The following is a 19,701-nucleotide window of genomic DNA, read 5'->3' on the forward strand; positions in this document are numbered from 1 at the left end:
GTCTCAGTCTGATGGTCTGATGCTCTCTCTGGTCTCTGTCTGATGGTCTGATGCTCTCTCTGGTCTCAGTCTGACGGTCTGATGCTCTCTCTGGTCTCAGTCTGATGGTCTGATGCTCTCTCTGGTCTCAGTCTGACGGTCTGATGCTCTCTCTGGTCTCAGTCTGATGGTCTGATGCTCTCTCTGGTCTCTGTCTGATGGTCTGATGCTCTCTCTGGTCTCAGTCTGATGGTCTGATGCTCTCTCTGGTCTCAGTCTGACGGTCTGATGGCGCTCTCTCTGGTCTCAGTCTGACGGTCTGATGCTCTCTCTGGTCTCAGTCTGACGGTCTGATGGCGCTCTCTCTGGTCTCAGTCTGATGGTCTGATGCTCTCTCTGGTCTCAGTCTGACGGTCTGATGGCGCTCTCTCTGGTCTCAGTCTGATGGTCTGATGCTCTCTCTGGTCTCAGTCTGACGGTCTGATGGCGCTCTCTCTGGTCTCAGTCTGACGGTCTGATGCTCTCTCTGGTCTCAGTCTGACGGTCTGATGCTCTCTCTGGTCTCAGTCTGACGGTCTGATGCTCTCTCTGGTCTCAGTCTGACGGTCTGATGCTCTCTCTGGTCTCAGTCTGACGGTCTGATGCTCTCTCTGGTCTCAGTCTGACGGTCTGACGGCGCTCTCTCTGGTCTCAGTCTGACGGTCTGATGCTCTCTCTGGTCTCAGTCTGACGGTCTGATGCTCTCTCTGGTCTCAGTCTGACGGTCTGATGCTCTCTCTGGTCTCAGTCTGACGGTCTGATGCTCTCTCTGGTCTCAGTCTGACGGTCTGACGGCGCTCTCTCTGGTTTCAGTCTGACGGTCTGATGCTCTCTCTGGTGTCATCAGGTGAAATAGTGTATGTGTTGAGGAGCTGCTGCCTCCTCCAGGCAGGAAGAGGAACTACAACACTAAAGGTTCATTAAAGGAGCAGCTGTTAATGTTCAGGTGTGTGCGTGTGTGTGTATGTGTGTGTGCGCGTGTGTGTGTTTTCAAACCGAATGCTGCTGTTTCATAATAAAACGTCTCCTGCTGCTCCAACAGTCTCCTTCTGTCTCATTCAGAAACATCAGTTCATCAGTAGAGGTCTGGTGGTCTAGTGAGTCTTTATCTCTGCAGCAGATGTTCCTCAAAGCAGCAGATGTTCCTCAAAGCAGCAGATGTTCCTCAAAGCAGCAGATGTGCCTCAAAGCAGCTGATGTTCCTCAAAGCAGCAGATGTGCTTCAAAGCAGCAGATGTTCCTCAAAGCAGCTGATGTTCCTCAAAGCAGCAGATGTTCCTCAAAGCAGCTGATGTTCCTCAAAGCAGCAGATGTGCTTCAAAGCAGCAGATGTTCCTCAAAGCAGCTGATGTTCCTCAAAGCAGCAGATGTTCCTCAAAGCAGCTGATGTTCCTCAAAGCAGCAGATGTTCCTCAAAGCAGCAGATGTTCCTCAAAGCAGCTGATGTTCCTCAAAGCAGCAGATGTTCCTCAAAGCAGCTGATGTTCCTCAAAGCAGCAGATGTTCCTCAAAGCAGCAGATGTTCCTCAAAGCAGCTGATGTTCCTCAAAGCAGCAGATGTTCCTCAAAGCAGCAGATGTGCTTCAAAGCAGCAGATGTTCCTCAAAGCAGCTGATGTTCCTCAAAGCAGCAGATGTTCCTCAAAGCAGCAGATGTTCCTCAAAGCAGCTGATGTTCCTCAAAGCAGCAGATGTTCCTCAAAGCAGCTGATGTTCCTCAAAGCAGCAGATGTTCCTCAAAGCAGCTGATGTTCCTCAAAGCAGCAGATGTTCCTCAAAGCAGCTGATGTTCCTCAAAGCAGCAGATGTTCCTCAAAGCAGCTGATGTTCCTCAAAGCAGCTGATGTTCCTCAAAGCAGCAGATGTTCCATCTTCCTCATACTCACTGTAAAACAAACAGATCAGTAGAAATATGAGACTAGGAAGTGTTTCTGGGTCAGATGAAGTTCTACTTTAGATCTATCTCTGCTCTGTCTAATGATAGTAGTTATGATCATTAATATACTGTAGATGTGTGTGTGTGATTGTAAACAGTCCTCAGCTGGTATTTGATGATCTGGTTGAAATGAGGAGACGGTTTAACAAACCTCCAGCAGGTGGAGCTGTGGAGCTTCTACTGCAACATCTGGAGTAGTCATGTTGTTCTGAAGGATGTGAGTCTGGTCCCAGATGTTAGAGGGACCCGGTCCCAGACGTTAGAGGGACTCGGTCCCAGATGTTAGAGGGACACGGTCCCAGATGTTAGAGGGACACGGTCCCAGATGTTAGAGGGACACGGTCCCAGGAACGACTTAAAACCCCCGAAACACCAGCAGCACCCCGTGTTTATAGCGTTTACAGCGAGGACATGAGGGGACATGAGGGGACATGAGAGGACATGAGGGTGTCCTGGTCCTGGAGTTTGGCTGTAGTCTGTTTTATTTTGTAGGTTCCCTCCTCATGTGTCTTGTTTTACTTCCTGTCTTTGAGACTGTCTGCCCCGCCCTGATCAGATTCACCTGGTCCTCATTAGTCCTGCACTCACCTGGTCTCACCTGGTCTCACCTGGTCTCACCTCCTCTCACCTGATCTCACCTCATCTCACCTCCTCTCACCTGGTCTCACCTCATCTCACCTGGTCTCACCTTCTCTCACCTCATCTCACCTGGTCTCACCTTCTCTCACCTCATCTCACCTGGTCTCACCTGGTCTCACCTTCTCTCACCTCCTCTCACCTCCTCTCACCTGGTCTCACCTCATCTCACCTCCTCTCACCTGGTCTCACCTCATCTCACCTGGTCTCACCTTCTCTCACCTCATCTCACCTGGTCTCACCTTCTCTCACCTCATCTCACCTGGTCTCACCTGGTTTCACCTAATCTCACCTCCTCTCACCTGGTCTCACCTCATCTCACCTCATCTCACCTGGTCTCACCTAATCTCACCTCCTCTCACCTCCTCTCACCTCCTCTCACCTGGTCTCACCTGGTCTCACCTCATCTCACCTCCTCTCACCTCCTCTCACCTGGTCTCACCTCATCTCACCTCATCTCACCTGGTCTCACCTTCTCTCACCTCCTCTCACCTGGTCTCACCTCCTCTCACCTCCTCTCACCTGGTCTCACCTCATCTCACCTGGTCTCACCTTCTCTCACCTCATCTCACCTGGTCTCACCTCCTCTCACCTGGTCTCATCTCACCTCCTCTCACCTGGTCTCACCTTATCTCACCTGGTCTCACCTGGTCTCACCTTCTCTCACCTCCTCTCACCTGGTCTCACCTCCTCTCACCTCCTCTCACCTGGTCTCACCTCATCTCACCTGGTCTCACCTTCTCTCACCTCATCTCACCTGGTCTCACCTGGTCTCACCTCATCTCACCTCCTCTCACCTCCTCTCACCTGGTCTCACCTCATCTCACCTGGTCTCACCTGGTCTCACCTCATCTCACCTGGTCTCACCTCCTCTCACCTCCTCTCACCTGGTCTCACCTGGTCTCGCCTCCTCTCACCTGGTCTCACCTGGTCTCACCTCATCTCACCTGGTCTCACCTCCTCAGTTCCTCTGTTGTATTCATGTCTACTTCCTGTCCTCAACATCTACGGAGACCAGATCCCAACCAACCAGCTGTGGGACGATGTGGGACGATGTGGGACGATGTGGGACACGTTACCACGGCTGAGAGGTATTCTAACATTTAGATATAATATCTATCTGACTTCAGTAATAAACATCTGTCCATGTGTCCATGTGGTCTTCTTGTCTTCGTCCTCGGTGTGAAACGGATCAATAACTGTTAAATATCATTAATAACTTGATAAACATGATCAGTAGATTGAGTCTGTTGGAGCTGCTCTTCCTTTCCTCCCAGAGAGTCTCCATCATGTTCCGCCCAAACCAGCAGACTGGGACTTTACAGTGACTCACATTTGTCCTCCGTTGGGCCTAGCGTAGCCTAGCCTAGCGTAGTCTAGTCTAGCCTAGCCTAGCCTAGCCTAGCGTAGTCTAGTCTAGCCTAGCCTAGCCTAGCCTAGCGTAGTCTAGCCTAGCCTAGCGTAGTCTAGTCTAGCCTAGCCTAGCCTAGCCTAGCGTAGCCTAGCGTAGCGTAGTCTAGCGTAGCCTAGCCTAGCGTAGTCTAGCCTAGCGTAGTCTAGCGTAGTCTAGCCTAGCGTAGTCTAGCGTAGTCTAGCCTAGCGTAGTCTAGCCTAGCGTAGTCTAGCGTAGTCTAGCCTAGCGTAGTCTAGTCTAGCGTAGTCTAGCGTAGCCTAGCCTACCGTAGTCTAGCGTAGCCTAGCCTAGCGTAGTCTAGCGTAGCCTAGCCTAGCGTAGTCTAGCGTAGTCTAGCCTAGCGTAGTCTAGCCTAGCGTAGTCTAGCCTAGCGTAGCGTAGCCTAGCGTAGTCTAGCCTAGCGTAGTCTAGCGTAGTCTAGCCTAGCGTAGCGTAGCCTAGCGTAGCCTAGCCTAGCGTAGTCTAGCCTAGCGTAGTCTAGTCTAGCGTAGTCTAGCCTAGCGTAGTCTAGCGTAGTCTAGCATCGTAGTCTAGCGTAGTCTAGTCTAGCGTAGTCTAGGCTAGCGTAGTCTAGCGTAGTCTAGCCTAGCCTAGCGTAGCCTAGCCTAGCCTAGCGTAGTCTAGCCTAGCCTAGCCTAGCGTAGTCTAGCGTAGTCTAGCCTAGCCTAGCGTAGTCTAGCCTAGCGTAGTCTAGTCTAGCCTAGCCTAGCATAGTCTAGCCTAGCCTAGCGTAGTCTAGCCTAGCGTAGTCTAGTCTAGCGTAGTCTAGCCTAGCGTAGTCTAGTCTAGCGTAGCCTAGCCTAGCGTAGTCTAGCCTAGCGTAGCCTAGCCTAGCGTAGTCTAGCCTAGCCTAGCGTAGTCTAGCGTAGTCTAGCCTAGCATAGCCTAGCCTAGCGTAGTCTAGCCTAGCGTAGTCTAGCGTAGTCTAGCCTAGCCTAGCCTAGCGTAGTGTAGCCTAGCCTAGCGTAGTCTAGCATAGCCTAGCCTAGCCTAGCCTAGCCTAGCGTAGCGCAGTGAAGACAGTGAGATGTTGACCTGCGCGTTGACCCAGGTGATGATGACGGCCTTCCTGCTTTCAACACAGCCAACAGGATAAAAGACGGATTTAAGACAAGCGTCTGTCCTGCAGCGGTTTGACTTTTAGAAACTAGAGACAATGAAAATGTGGGACATCGTCTCAATATGTGGGACGTGGGACAATAAGGGATAAACATGCTGTGGGGGACACCTGGTCACCCTGATCAACATCCTGATGAATGTCCTCTGTATTTAGACGCCTGCATCAGTCAGCGCTGCAGAGGACGAGGACGTCTGGACGAGGGAAGACGTGTGACGTCAGACAGACGGGATGAAGTGAAAGGTCAGAGACATGTTTTATATTCTCTCCATCATGTCGTCAGACTGATATCATCAATCTGAGCCTGAACTAGAGCTGTTAGTGGACGTTACCGGAGGTCAACGGAGGTTACCGGAGGTCAACGGAGGTTAATAGACGTTAACGGACGTTACCGGATGGTTCCAGGTTAGTTAGTGATCACACCTCCTTCTCCCTCATTACTGGACCTTTATGTCATTATTATAATAAAACTACTCAATTATATATTTAGTCGTTTTTTTATTGATTTTCTACTGAGCACAATGGTAGAATGTGATGATGCCCAATGGTAGAATGTGATGATGCCCAATGGTAGAATGTGATGATGCCCAATGGTAGAATATGATGATGCCCAATGGTAGAATGTGATGATGCCCAATGGTAGAATGTGAAGATGCACAATGGTAGAATGTGATGATGCACAATGGTAGAATGTGATGATGCCCAATGGTAGAATGTGATGATGCACAATGGTAGAATGTGATGATGCCCAATGGTAGAATATGATGATGCCCTATGGTAGAATGTGATGATGCACAATGGTAGAATGTGATGATGCGGTAGTGGAGGTGTCGGAGGTAGCTGAAGTGTCAGAGGTAGTTGAAGTGTCAGAAGAAGCTGAAGTGTCAGAGGTAGCTGAAGTGTCAGAAGAAGCTGAAGTGTCAGAGGTAGTTGAAGTGTCAGAGGTAGTTGAGGTGTCAGAAGACGCTGAAGTGTCAGAGGTAGCTGAAGTGTCAGAAGAAGCTGAAGTGTCAGAGGTAGCTGAAGTGTCAGAGGTAGTTGAAGTGTCAGAAGAAGCTGAAGTGTCAGATGTAGCTGAAGTGTCATAGGTAGCTGAAGTGTCAGAAGAAGCTGAAGTGTCAGAGGTAGCTGAAGTGTCAGAGGTAGCTGAAGTGTCAGAGGTAGCTGAAGTGCCAGAAGAAGCTGAAGTGTCAGATGTAGCTGAAGTGTCAGAGGTAGTTGAAGTGTCATAGGTAGCTGAAGTGTCAGAGGTAGTTGAAGTGTCAGAAGAAGCTGAAGTGTCAGAGGTAGCTGAAGTGTCAGAAGAAGCTGAAGTGTCAGAGGTAGTTGAAGTGTCAGAGGTAGTTGAGGTGTCAGAAGACGCTGAAGTGTCAGAGGTAGCTGAAGTGTCAGAAGAAGCTGAAGTGTCAGAGGTAGCTGAAGTGTCAGAGGTAGTTGAAGTGTCAGAAGAAGCTGAAGTGTCAGATGTAGCTGAAGTGTCATAGGTAGCTGAAGTGTCAGAAGAAGCTGAAGTGTCAGAGGTAGCTGAAGTGTCGGAGGTAGCTGAAGTGTCAGAGGTAGCTGAAGTGTCAGAAGAAGCTGAAGTGTCAGAGGTAGCTGAAGTGTCAGAAGTAGTTGAAGTGCCAGAGGTAGCTGAAGTGTCAGAGGTAGCTGAAGTGTCAGAGGTAGTTGAAGTGTCAGAAGAAGCTGAAGTGTCAGATGTAGCTGAAGTGTCATAGGTAGCTGAAGTGTCAGAAGAAGCTGAAGTGTCAGAGGTAGCTGAAGTGTCAGAGGTAGCTGAAGTGTCAGAGGTAGCTGAAGTGTCAGAGGTAGCTGAAGTGTCAGATGTAGCTGAAGTGTCAGAGGTAGTTGAAGTGTCAGAGGTAGCTGAAGTGTCAGAGGTAGTTGAAGTGTCAGAGGTAGCTGAAGTGTCAGAGGTAGCTGAAGTGTCAGAGGTAGTTGAGGTGTCAGAGGTAGCTGAAGTGTCAGAAGAAGCTGAAGTGTCAGAGGTAGTTGAGGTGTCAGAAGACGCTGAAGTGTCAGAGGTAGCTGAAGTGTCAGAAGAAGCTGAAGTGTCAGAGGTAGCTGAAGTGTCAGAGGTAGTTGAAGTGTCAGAAGAAGCTGAAGTGTCAGATGTAGCTGAAGTGTCATAGGTAGCTGAAGTGTCAGAAGAAGCTGAAGTGTCAGAGGTAGCTGAAGTGTCAGAGGTAGCTGAAGTGTCAGATGTAGCTGAAGTGTCAGAAGTAGTTGAAGTGTCAGAGGTAGCTGAAGTGTCAGAAGAACAGGGCATTGGTCTGATGTAAATAAATAAAACAGAACAGATGTGAATCCGATTGAAGAAACTGAACGACGTTGAAGTGTTGAAATGAACAGAAACACAGTTTATCTTGTACGAGAGCTCTTTATTGTCTTCCTGGGGCAATCGTCTGTCACTTCCATGTTGTTGACGTCACATCACACACTTCACTTCTTTACAGACAGCACCATGAGGCCACGCCTCCTGTTCACCTACAGCTGTGACATCATCATTACACGCTGTGACATCATCATTACACTGTGTGAATGTGCTCTACTCCCCAACGATGGAAGGAAACACCAGCGGGCAACATTCAAGCTTTATTCATCAAAAATAAAAACACACTTTTTGACAATAAACAGAACCAACATGGAGGACGGGGGGGGGGGAGGGGTAAAGATGGAGGACAAGCGCCACATTCACAGTTTTAAGGTGAGCGGAGAGGGAGGATGTTTGAGCTGAAGTTCTGAATAGTTGAAGGTTCAGTTCACCAAAAACATCAACAGAAGATGACATCACTTCCTGTTACCAGCTGTCAAAATAAAACACTTATTTTAGCATCTTCCTAAATACCAAAAAACAACAACGTGGACTTCCTGTCTGGATGTTCTGGGGATCTGATCTGGGACCGGTTAGCTGGTGTGCAGTGAGGGCTGAAAGAAGACGGGAGGGTGGTGGGGGGGGTGGCGGCGCTGGAGGAAGACGGAGACACCCAGACGGGTCTTTCTAGAAGCACTTGCGGTGGACGATGGACGGACCGGCCTCGTCGTACTCCTGCTTGCTGATCCACATCTGCTGGAAGGTGGACAGAGACGCCAGGATGGAGCCGCCGATCCAGACCGAGTACTTCCTCTCTGGGGGGGCGATGATCTGCAGGACGTGGGACAAATAACGTTTAAGACTGGAAGTGGACATGTGTCTGACTGTAGATGGACGTGTCTCTGTTGTGTCTGTTGTCTCTGACTGGAGGTGGACGTGTCTCTGTTGTCTCTGTTTTCCCTGACTGTAGGTGGACATGTCTCTGTTGTGTCTGTTGTCTCTGACTGGAAGTGGACGTGTCTCTGTTGTCTCTGTTTTCCCTGACTGTAGGTGGACATGTCTCTGTTGTCTCTGTTGTATCTGTTGTCTCTGACTGGAGGTGGACATGTCTCTGTTGTCTCTGTTGTATCTGTTGTCTCTGACTGTAGGTGGACATGTCTCTGTTGTCTCTGTTGTCTCTGTTGTCTCTGTTGTCCCTGACTGTAGATGGACGTGTCTCTGTTGTGTCTGTTGTCTCTGACTGGAAGTGGACGTGTCTCTGTTGTCTCTGTTTTCCCTGACTGTAGGTGGACATGTCTCTGTTGTCTCTGTTGTATCTGTTGTCTCTGACTGGAGGTGGACGTGTCTCTGTTGTCTCTGTTGTCCCTGACTGTAGATGGACGTGTCTCTGTTGTGTCTGTTGTCTCTGACTGGAAGTGGACGTGTGTCTGTTGTCTCTGACTGTAGGTGGACGTGTCTCTGACTGTAGGTGGACATGTCTCAGTTGTCTCTGTTGTCTCTGACTGTAGGTGGACATGTGTCTGTTGTCTCTGTTGTCTCTGACTGTAGGTGGACATGTCTCTGTTGTCTCTGACTGTAGGTGGACATGTGTCTGTTGTCTCTGTTGTCTCTGTTGTCCCTGACTGTAGGTGGACATGTGTCTGTTGTCTCTGTTGTCTCTGACTGTAGGTGGACATGTGTCTGTTGTCTCTGTTGTCTCTGTTGTCCCTGACTGTAGGTGGACATGTCTCTGTTGTGTCAGTTGTCTGTCCCTGACCTTGATCTTCATGGTGCTGGGTGCGAGGGCGGTGATCTCTTTCTGCATGCGGTCGGCGATGCCGGGGTACATGGTGGTTCCTCCTGAGAGGACGTTGTTGGCGTACAGATCTTTACGGATGTCGATGTCACACTTCATGATGCTGTTGTAGGTCGTCTCGTGGATCCCCGCCGACTCCATACCTGAGGGACGGACGAGGACACCACCGGTCAGACAGAGTGCCCAACGGGTGGGCAGACAGGTGGACAGACAGAGAGACAGACAGACAGACAGAGAGACAGACAGACAGGTGGACAGACAGACAGACAGACAGACAGACAGACAGGTGGACAGACAGGTGGACAGACAGACAGACAGACAGAGAGACAGACAGTGAGACAGACAGAGAGAGAGAGACAGACAGACAGACAGACAGACAGACAGGTGGACAGACAGACAGACAGACAGACAGACAGACAGGTGGACAGACAGGTGGACGGACAGACAGACAGACAGACAGAGAGACAGACAGTGAGACAGACAGAGAGAGAGAGACAGACAGACAGACAGACAGACAGACAGGTGGACAGACAGACAGACAGACAGACAGACAGGTGGACAGACAGACAGGCGTCTGACCGATGAAGGAGGGCTGGAACAGCGTCTCGGGACAGCGGAAGCGCTCGTTGCCGATGGTGATGACCTGTCCATCAGGGAGCTCGTAGCTCTTCTCCAGAGAGGACGAGGTCGCCGCCGTCCCCATCTCGTTCTCAAAGTCCAGCGCCACGTAACACAGCTTCTCCTTGATGTCCCGCACGATCTCCCTCTCCGCTGCGGAGACACACCGCACACACGGGTCAGACACACGCCGCCACGTTACCACGGTGATAGAAACCTGCCGGTGATGATGATGATGATGTCATACCCGTGGTGACGAAGCTGTAGCCGCGCTCCGTCAGGATCTTCATGAGGTAGTCGGTGAGGTCGCGGCCCGCCAGGTCCAACCTCATGATGGCGTGAGGAAGAGCGTAACCCTCGTAGATCGGCACGTTGTGGGTGACGCCGTCCCCCGAGTCCAGCACGATACCTGGACGGACAGAAAGACACGTGGACAGACGGACAGACAGACAGGCGGATAGACGGACAGACAGACAGGTGGACAGGTCAGTGGTTGTCATGGCAGCATCATCTGAATGAAGATGAGGACATTGTGGAGGAGGAGGATGAAGAGCGTGGTCCAACCTGTGGTGCGTCCCGAGGCGTAGAGGGACAGGACGGCCTGGATGGCCACGTACATGGCAGGAACGTTAAAGGTCTCGAACATGATCTGCACACACACAGGAATATTACCTCTAGTATAGTAGTAGTACTATCAGTAGTACTATCAGTAGTACTATCAGTAGTACCATCAGTAGTACCATCAGTAGTACTATCAGTAGTACCATCAGTAGTACTATCTGTAGTACTATCAGTAGTACTATCAGTAGTACTATCTGTAGTACTATCAGTAGTACTATCAGTAGTACCATCAGATAGTACTATCTGTAGTACTATCAGTAGTACTATCAGTAGTACTATCTGTAGTACTATCAGTAGTACTATCTGTAGTACTATCAGTAGTACTATCAGTAGTACTATCTGTAGTACTATCTGTAGTACTATCAGTAGTACTATCAGTAGTACCATCAGTAGTACTATCAGTAGTACCATCAGTAGTACTATCTGTAGTACTATCAGTAGTACTATCAGTAGTACTATCAGTAGTACCATCAGTAGTACTATCTGTAGTACTATCAGTAGTACTATCTGTAGTACTATCAGTAGTACTATCAGTAGTACTATCAGTAGTACCATCAGTAGTACTATCAGTAGTACCATCAGTAGTACTATCTGTAGTACTATCAGTAGTACTATCAGTAGTACTATCAGTAGTACCATCAGTAGTACTATCTGTAGTACTATCAGTAGTACTATCTGTAGTACTATCAGTAGTACTATCAGTAGTACTATCAGTAGTACCATCAGTAGTACTATCTGTAGTACTATCAGTAGTACTATCAGTAGTACTATCAGTAGTACCATCAGTAGTACTATCTGTAGTACTATCAGTAGTACTATCAGTAGTACTATCAGTAGTACCATCAGTAGTACTATCTGTAGTACTATCAGTAGTACTATCAGTAGTACCATCAGTAGTACTATCTGTAGTACTATCAGTAGTACTATCAGTAGTACCATCAGCAGTACTATCTGTAGTACTATCTGTAGTACTATCAGCAGTACTATCTGTAGTACTATCAGTAGTACTATCAGCAGTACTATCAGTAGTACTATCAGTAGTACTATCTGTAGTACTATCAGCAGTACTATCAGCAGTACTATCAGTAGTACTATCTGTAGTACTATCTGTAGTACTATCAGTAGTACTATCAGTAGTACTATCTGTAGTACTATCAGCAGTACTATCAGCAGTACTATCTGTAGTACTATCTGTAGTACTATCAGCAGTACTATCAGCAGTACTATCTGTAGTACTATCTGTAGTACTATCAGCAGTACTATCTGTAGTACTATCAGCAGTACTATCAGTAGTACTATCAGTAGTACTATCTGTAGTACTATCAGCAGTACTATCAGCAGTACTATCAGTAGTACTATCTGTAGTACTATCTGTAGTACTATCAGCAGTACTATCTGTAGTACTATCTGTAGTACTATCAGCAGTACTATCTGTAGTACTATCTGTAGTACTATCAGTAGTACTATCTGTAGTACTATCTGTAGTACTATCAGCAGTACTATCTGTAGTACTATCAGCAGTACTATCTGTAGTACTATCTGCAGTACTATCTGTAGTACTATCTGTAGTACTATCAGCAGTACTATCTGTAGTACTATCTGTAGTACTATCAGCAGTACTATCTGTAGTACTATCTGTAGTACTATCAGCAGTACTATCTGTAGTACTATCTGTAGTACTATCTGTAGTACTATCAGCAGTACTATCTGTAGTACTATCTGTAGTACTATCAGCAGTACTATCTGTAGTACTATCTGTAGTACTATCTGTAGTACTATCTGTAGTACTATCAGCAGTACTATCTGTAGTACTATCTGTAGTACTATCTGTAGTACTATCTGTAGTACTATCAGCAGTACTATCTGTAGTACTATCTGTAGTACTATCAGCAGTACTATCTGTAGTACTATCTGTAGTACTATCAGCAGTACTATCTGTAGTACTATCTGTAGTACTATCAGCAGTACTATCTGTAGTACTATCTGTAGTACTATCTGTAGTACTATCTGTAGTACTATCAGCAGTACTATCAGCAGTACTATCTGTAGTACTATCAGCAGTACTATCTGTAGTACTATCAGCAGTACTATCTGTAGTACTATCAGCAGTACTATCTGTAGTACTATCAGCAGTACTATCTGTAGTACTATCTGTAGTACTATCAGCAGTACTATCAGCAGTACTATCTGTAGTACTATCAGCAGTACTATCTGTAGTACTATCAGCAGTACTATCTGTAGTACTATCTGTAGTACTATCTGTAGTACTATCAGCAGTACTATCTGTAGTACTATCTGTAGTACTATCTGTAGTACTATCTGTAGTACTATCAGCAGTACTATCTGTAGTACTATCTGTAGTACTATCTGTAGTACTATCTGTAGTACTATCAGCAGTACTATCTGTAGTACTATCTGTAGTACTATCAGCAGTACTATCTGTAGTACTATCTGTAGTACTATCTGTAGTACTATCTGTAGTACTATCAGCAGTACTATCTGTAGTACTATCTGTAGTACTATCAGCAGTACTATCTGTAGTACTATCAGCAGTACTATCTGTAGTACTATCTGTAGTACTATCTGTAGTACTATCTGTAGTACTATCTGTAGTACCTGGGTCATCTTCTCCCGGTTGGCTTTGGGGTTGAGTGGAGCTTCAGTCAGCAGAGTGGGATGTTCTTCTGGAGCGACTCGGAGCTCGTTGTAGAACGAGTGATGCCAGATCTGACCAATCACAGAGCAGAAGATCATGTGATCAGGATCATTGATCAGGATCATTGCTCATCAGGATCAATAATAATCATGTGTGTATTAATATGTGTATATGGGAGACCTTCTCCATGTCGTCCCAGTTGGTGATGATTCCGTGTTCGATGGGATACTTCAGGGTCAGAATTCCTCTTTTACTCTGAGCCTCGTCTCCAACGTAGCTGTCCTTCTGTCCCATACCCACCATCACCCCCTGAGGGACAGACAGAGAGACAGACAGAGAGACGGGTCAGTGGGGAACCAATCACAGCGTCCTCTCCAGTAGCTGTACTGTGGCAGCAGTGTTAGCATTAGCATTAGCATTAGCCGTCCTGGGTGTGGACCAATGGGCGGTCACCTGGTGGCGGGGCCGTCCTACGATGGAGGGGAAGACGGCTCTGGGGGCGTCGTCTCCGGCGAACCCGGCCTTACAGAGACCTGATCCGTTATCACAGACCAGAGCGGTGCTCTCCTCATCGTCACACATGACTGCAGGGGGCGCTGTGGGGGGGCGGCGAAGACCACGAAGACCACGAAGACACTACGACGACGACTTACACTGAGGGAGAAGGGGGGGCATGATTATTGATTATTGATTATTGATGAAGACAGACAGGAACATTAGGAGACCTTGTGGAGTTGTTCTGGAGGTCACTGGAACAACGTTGAAGTACTTTATTGATTGATTTAAAAAGGACCCCCATTAGCTGATACCGTTGGACCAGCTAGTCTTCCTGGGGTCCTAAATCAAGCCCATTACATTTATCACATACATACTATATACTACATCATATTTGTGTTACACTAATAACATTCACATTTTCCAAACATATATAAATTCCACATTCATAAACAGCCTCCACCACCAGTTAGCCTCCACCACCAGTTAGCTTCCACCACCAGTTAGCCTCCACCACCAGTTAGCCTCCACCACCAGTTAGCTTCCACAACCAGTTAGCCTCCACCACCAGTTAGCCTCCACCACCAGTTAGCCTCCACAACCAGTTAGCCTCCACCATTAGTTAGCCTCCACCACCAGTTAGCCTCCACCACCAGTTAGCCTCCACAACCAGTTAGCCTCCACCACCAGTTAGCCTCCACAACCAGTTAGCCTCCACCACCAGTTAGCCTCCACAACCAGTTAGCCTCCACAACCAGTTAGCCTCCACAACCAGTTAGCCTCCAGGCCCGTCATCAGGGACAAGGAACATCTATGACCAACATGGACTATTGATCAGCTGCTGCAGTAACGTGTTCTTAGACGGAGTCTGAATGAGGGGGTAGTACAGGTACAGGTACAGGTACAGGTACAGGTACAGGTACAGTACTACAGTACTACAGTACTACAGAACTACAGTACTTCTGTAGTACAGGTACAGTAGTACAGGTACAGTACTACAGTAGTACAGTACTACAGAACTACAGTACTACTGTAGTACAGGTACAGTAGTACAGGTACAGTACTACAGTACTACAGTAGTACAGTAGTACAGTCGTATAGTAGTAAATGTACTACTGTACAGTAGTAGTAGTATAAATGACATAAACACCATGTTAGATATCAGTCCTGCAGACAGAAAACTTCATCTGATCCTCCACATCACCAAAATTGGAGTTGTGAGGTTTCCACATGACATCATCACCCCCCCCCACCCCAACAACAAAGCACTCTGGGAAAACTTCCTAATTAGGGCATGAAGCTGAGTTCTGACTGGGTTTGGTCCTCTGTCTCTGTCTCTCTGTTTCTCTCACCTGTCTCTCTCTCTCTCTCTCTCTGACTTGTCTGTCTCTCTACTGTACCTGTCTCTCCCTCTGTCTCTGTCTTGTCTGTCTCTGTCTTGTCTCTCTCTCAGTGAGACAGACGGGTCTTTTGACCATATTTAGTCATTCAATTTGGGAGTCAAATATTTCTCTGCTCTGCCTGCAGGAGCCTCTGGGTTCACTGTGCCCTCAGTTCTGTCTGCTTCTCTGGGTTCACTGTGCCCTCAGTTCTGTCTGCTTCTCTGGGTTCGCTGTGCCCTCAGTTCTGTCTGCTTCTCTGGGTTCGCTGTGCCCTCAGTTCTGTCTGCTTGGCTTTAACATTAAAATTTATATTATTTAACACCAGATGGAGCCGTTTTCTACCGTATGGAGCAGATACCTGCTGTTCTCCTGGCGTCCACTAGGGGGCTTCACTGCTGTTTTATGGAACGCTGCATCAAAATCATTGATCAACTCGTCACGTACCGTCGCTTGGTCAGCATCGGTTTCAGAGAACGACCCACGGGGTTCCCCTCTAGCGTTACTGTTGGACAGACCGGGGACGGCGTGTCAATATACCCTCGCTACATGTATAGAGTCCTTTCAAAATAAACTTCACAGGAAGTTAGGTTTAGGCAACCAACCACTTAGTAAGGGTTAGGAAACGGTCGTGGTTGATGTTAATTTTGCTTACTAGCGACTGACGTGACAAAATAAGTCAACATTAGTTTAGCCTCACACGGGGCACCAATATGCGATCTCCTGATTGAAAGTTGTATTTTTTTGACCCGTCCACCTCCCCTCCCTCCCGCCCTGAATGGACTCTCACGCTATTAATACTATGTCACTGCTCAGACTGTTGAATAACACCGTGGGGGGGGGGGGTTATATTGGAGTTAGTTGAAAGCCTGGTTAGTCACATACTATTGCTAAAGGGTGCCTCCGTACGTCGGTGCTGATGCTGCAGAGGGGCGCTAACCAAATGACGGTATTTGATACCGTAACATCAGGGATAATGTACGGCTCAGGATCAGGACGATTCAGGACGACCCTATTCAGCTTATTACACAGCTACTGACTGAAGAAATCAATAATCTGACACAAAAACGCTCCTCCAGAGTCCGACATCACAACTGTGTCCATAGCAACGATCTGTTATACGTAGCAACGGTCTGTTATACGTAGCAACGGTCTGCTATATGTAGCAACGGTCTGCTATACGTAGCAACGGTCTGCTATACGTAGCAACAGTCTGCTATACGTAGCAACGGTCTGCTATACGTAGCAACGGTCTGCTATACGTAGCAACGGTCTGCTATACGTAGCAACAGTCTTTTATACGTAGCAACGGTCTTTTATAGGACTGTAGAACTGTAGCCGTGACTGACCAATCAGAATCAAGTATTCAACAAAGCCGTGTAATATTAATAAATCATATTTTTATAACAGTTTTAGGAAGAAGACGTTTGTGTCCTCTGAGGACATCAGAGCATCTTTTTAAACTGAGGGTCAGGCTGTTCTTGTTCTTTGGGGTCAATAACTCATAATTTGTACATATTTCTTATATTCTCATTTAATTTAATTATTTACTTCTGTTTCTTTGCATACATTGTGTTTATACAGCAGCATTATTAATTACAGCTGGATTATCTGTAAATGAAAGTGTTTTTTTAACCCTGTTATAGTGACATCAGCAGCTATTGATCAGAGAACAGACGCGACGTTATCAATAACTGATCATATGTGAGCAGAACCAAACTATGACATCACAACCATCAGTGATCTGCTGATGAAGACCATGACATGTGGTTGAAAGCTCTTATTTCCAAGTTCAAGAATTTAATTAAATAATGAAATCATGATTCATAATAATTATTAAATAAATTAAACATGAGCTCCACAAGAACTACGAGTTTTATCTGGAGATAATCGACGTATAAACATGAAATCTATTAAATGAATCAACGTGTCCCTCTGAGCTTCCGTAGTTTGAAAAGGAAACTAGATGTCAGAGCTGAGTGTCCTAATGAGGACATGTGGAGAAGGTAACGACAGCTTGGACTCAGCACCAGGAGACAGAAATCAAACACACCTCAACACCTCCAGATTCAACCAAACCTCACTCAGATATCATCACGTTTAACACTCACTCTCCAGAACACCACCAGAGCCTGAAACCATCAGCAGCTTCACTCAGAGACCAGGTTACTCAGTCAGAGTCACACCTCCTGTTTCCTACAGCAGCTTCACACTGAATCTGAAGCACCAAACTAACTGTGACTCTCCTCAACAGCAGCCAGACACCAACACTACAAACACACAACATATGAATGGAGTCTGGTGGGATGCTGTTCTGTTCAGCAGCTGCAACACAGGGGGAGAGGAGGGAGGAGAGAGGAGGTGAAGGAGGAGATGGAAGGAGGAAGAGATGTGTGAGGAGGAGGAGAGGAAGGGAGGTTCAGGAGGTCTTTAAGGAGGTCTTTAAGGAGGAGGTGAAAGGAGGTCTTTAAGGAGGAGGTGAAAGGAGGTGAAAGGAGGTCTTTAAGGAGGAGGTGAAAGGAGGTGAAAGGAGGTCTTTAAGGAGGAGGTGAAAGGAGGTGAAAGGAGGTCTTTAAGGAGGAGGTGAAAGGAGGTGAAAGGAGGTCTTTAAGGAGGAGGTGAAAGGCGGTGAAAGGAGGTCTTTAAGGAGGAGGTGAAAGGAGGTAAAAGGAGGTCTTTAAGGAGGAGGTGAAAGGAGGTAAAAGGAGGTCTTTAAGGAGGAGGTGAAAGGAGGTCTTTAAGGAGGAGGTGAAAGGAGGTAAAAGGAGGTCTTTAAGGAGGAGGTGAAAGGAGGTCTTTAAGGAGGAGGTGAAAGGAGGTAAAAGGAGGTCTTTAAGGAGGAGGTGAAAGGAGGTAAAAGGAGGTCTTTAAGGAGGAGGTGAAAGGAGGTAAAAGGAGGTCTTTAAGGAGGAGGTGAAAGGAGGTAAAAGGAGGTCTTTAAGGAGGAGGTGAAAGGAGGTCTTTAAGGAGGAGGTGAAAGGAGGTAAAAGGAGGTCTTTAAGGAGGAGGTGAAAGGCGGTGAAAGGAGGTCTTTAAGGAGGAGGTGAAAGGAGGTAAAAGGAGGTCTTTAAGGAGGAGGTGAAAGGAGGTCTTTAAGGAGGAGGTGAAAGGAGGTAAAAGGAGGTCTTTAAGGAGGAGGTGAAAGGAGGTAAAAGGAGGTCTTTAAGGAGGAGGTGAAAGGAGGTGAAAGGAGGTCTTTAAGGAGGAGGTGAAAGGCGGTGAAAGGAGGTCTTTAAGGAGGAGGTGAAAGGAGGTAAAAGGAGGTCTTTAAGGAGGAGGTGAAAGGAGGTAAAAGGAGGTCTTTAAGGAGGAGGTGAAAGGAGGTAAAAGGAGGTCTTTAAGGAGGAGGTGAAAGGAGGTGAAAGGAGGTCTTTAAGGAGGAGGTGAAAGGAGGTAAAAGGAGGTCTTTAAGGAGGAGGTGAAAGGAGGTCTTTAAGGAGGAGGTGAAAGGAGGTAAAAGGAGGTCTTTAAGGAGGAGGTGAAAGGCGGTGAAAGGAGGTCTTTAAGGAGGAGGTGAAAGGAGGTAAAAGGAGGTCTTTAAGGAGGAGGTGAAAGGAGGTCTTTAAGGAGGAGGTGAAAGGAGGTAAAAGGAGGTCTTTAAGGAGGAGGTGAAAGGAGGTAAAAGGAGGTCTTTAAGGAGGAGGTGAAAGGAGGTTCAGGAGCAGATTTTAGGAGGTTTAAGTTCCTCCGTCTAAACTCTGAAGGGAGGAGCAGAAAAAAGGAGATGAAGAGGTGAGAGAGGAGAGGAGGTGATGTGGAGATGAAGAGATGAGGAGAGGAGGAGGAGGTGATGTGGAGATGAAGAGATGAGGAGAGGAGGAGGAGGTGAGGCAGGAGGATCAGATAAGATAATGGAGGAGACTGAAGAAGACGTTTAGTCACATTAACAGTGTGAAGAGGAGCAGAGAGGAGGAGGTGTAGAGGAGGTGATGAGGAGGTGATGGAGGAGATGTAGAGGAGATGTAGAGCAGGTGTAGAGGAGATGTAGAGGAGGTGTAGAGGAGATGTAGAGGAGATGTAGAGGAGGTGTAGAGGAGATGTAGAGGAGATGTAGAGGAGGTGTAGAGGAGATGTAGAGGAGATGTAGAGGAGGTGTAGAGGAGATGTAGAGGAGGTGTAGAGGAGGTGTAGAGGAGATGTAGAGGAGGTGTAGAGGAGGTGTAGAGGAGATGTAGAGGAGGTGTAGAGGAGGTGTAGAGGAGATGTAGAGGAGGTGTAGAGGAGATGTAGAGGAGGTGTAGAGGAGGTGTAGAGGAGATGTAGAGGAGGTGTAGAGGAGGTGTAGAGGAGGTGTAGAGGAGGTGTAGAGGAGATGTAGAGGAGATGTAGAGGAGGTGTAGAGGAGGTGTAGAGGAGGTGTAGAGGAGATGTAGAGGAGGTGTAGAGGAGGTGTAGAGGAGATGTAGAGGAGGTGTAGAGGAGATGTAGAGGAGGTGTAGAGGAGGTGTAGAGGAGATGTAGAGGAGGTGTAGAGGAGATGTAGAGGAGGTGTAGAGGAGGTGTAGAGGAGGTGTAGAGGAGATGTAGAGGAGGTTCAGGAGGTCTTACCGTGGCGGTGCAGGGCCTGCTGGGATGTGGACGTGGACGTGGGGGGGACAGGACAGAAGTGAGAGACTGAAGAGCTGAGACTGAGTTTATCAACCCTCCACCTCCTCCATCCATCCCTCCATCCCAAACATGGCCTGGGCCTCCTCCTCCTCTCC

At 47.5% G+C, this 19,701-nt stretch overlaps 1 protein-coding gene and 1 long non-coding RNA gene across 4 annotated transcripts in view; one reads left to right on the plus strand and one right to left on the minus strand.

Annotated features, from left to right (window-relative positions):
- Positions 1-7,480: 7,480 nt before the first annotated feature.
- The window catches only part of LOC141763690 (actin, alpha skeletal muscle B-like), a 12,226-nt gene continuing 5 nt past the window's right edge, over positions 7,481-19,701 (minus strand). The window contains exons 1-9 of the mRNA XM_074628275.1: positions 19,547-19,701; positions 13,578-13,778; positions 13,305-13,433; positions 13,085-13,195; positions 10,412-10,496; positions 10,095-10,256; positions 9,809-10,000; positions 9,191-9,372; positions 7,481-8,265 (exon numbers count right to left, since the gene is read on the minus strand). The exon at positions 19,547-19,701 is cut by the window's right edge and continues 5 nt beyond it. Coding sequence (XP_074484376.1) covers positions 8,122-8,265; positions 9,191-9,372; positions 9,809-10,000; positions 10,095-10,256; positions 10,412-10,496; positions 13,085-13,195; positions 13,305-13,433; positions 13,578-13,706 — 1,134 coding nt within the window. The 5' untranslated portion in view covers positions 13,707-13,778; positions 19,547-19,701 and the 3' untranslated portion in view covers positions 7,481-8,121. The remainder of the gene's footprint in view (positions 8,266-9,190; positions 9,373-9,808; positions 10,001-10,094; positions 10,257-10,411; positions 10,497-13,084; positions 13,196-13,304; positions 13,434-13,577; positions 13,779-19,546) is intronic.
- Positions 8,519-9,956, plus strand: LOC141763691 (uncharacterized). 3 transcript variants are annotated; one of them, XR_012593123.1, is made up of 5 exons: positions 8,519-8,582; positions 8,641-8,769; positions 8,810-8,886; positions 8,918-9,102; positions 9,152-9,252. It is a non-coding gene; the product is annotated as an uncharacterized LOC141763691 (long non-coding RNA). The 3 variants fall into 3 exon arrangements; XR_012593121.1 differs by adding an exon at positions 9,784-9,956 and having other exon boundaries at positions 8,566-8,680; positions 8,721-8,880; positions 8,983-9,102; positions 9,152-9,751; XR_012593122.1 differs by adding an exon at positions 9,512-9,793 and having other exon boundaries at positions 8,566-8,680; positions 8,721-8,880; positions 8,983-9,102; positions 9,152-9,479.

Source organism: Sebastes fasciatus, unplaced genomic scaffold, assembly GCF_043250625.1.
Source record: "Sebastes fasciatus isolate fSebFas1 unplaced genomic scaffold, fSebFas1.pri Scaffold_27, whole genome shotgun sequence".
NCBI lineage: Eukaryota > Metazoa > Chordata > Actinopteri > Perciformes > Sebastidae > Sebastes > Sebastes fasciatus.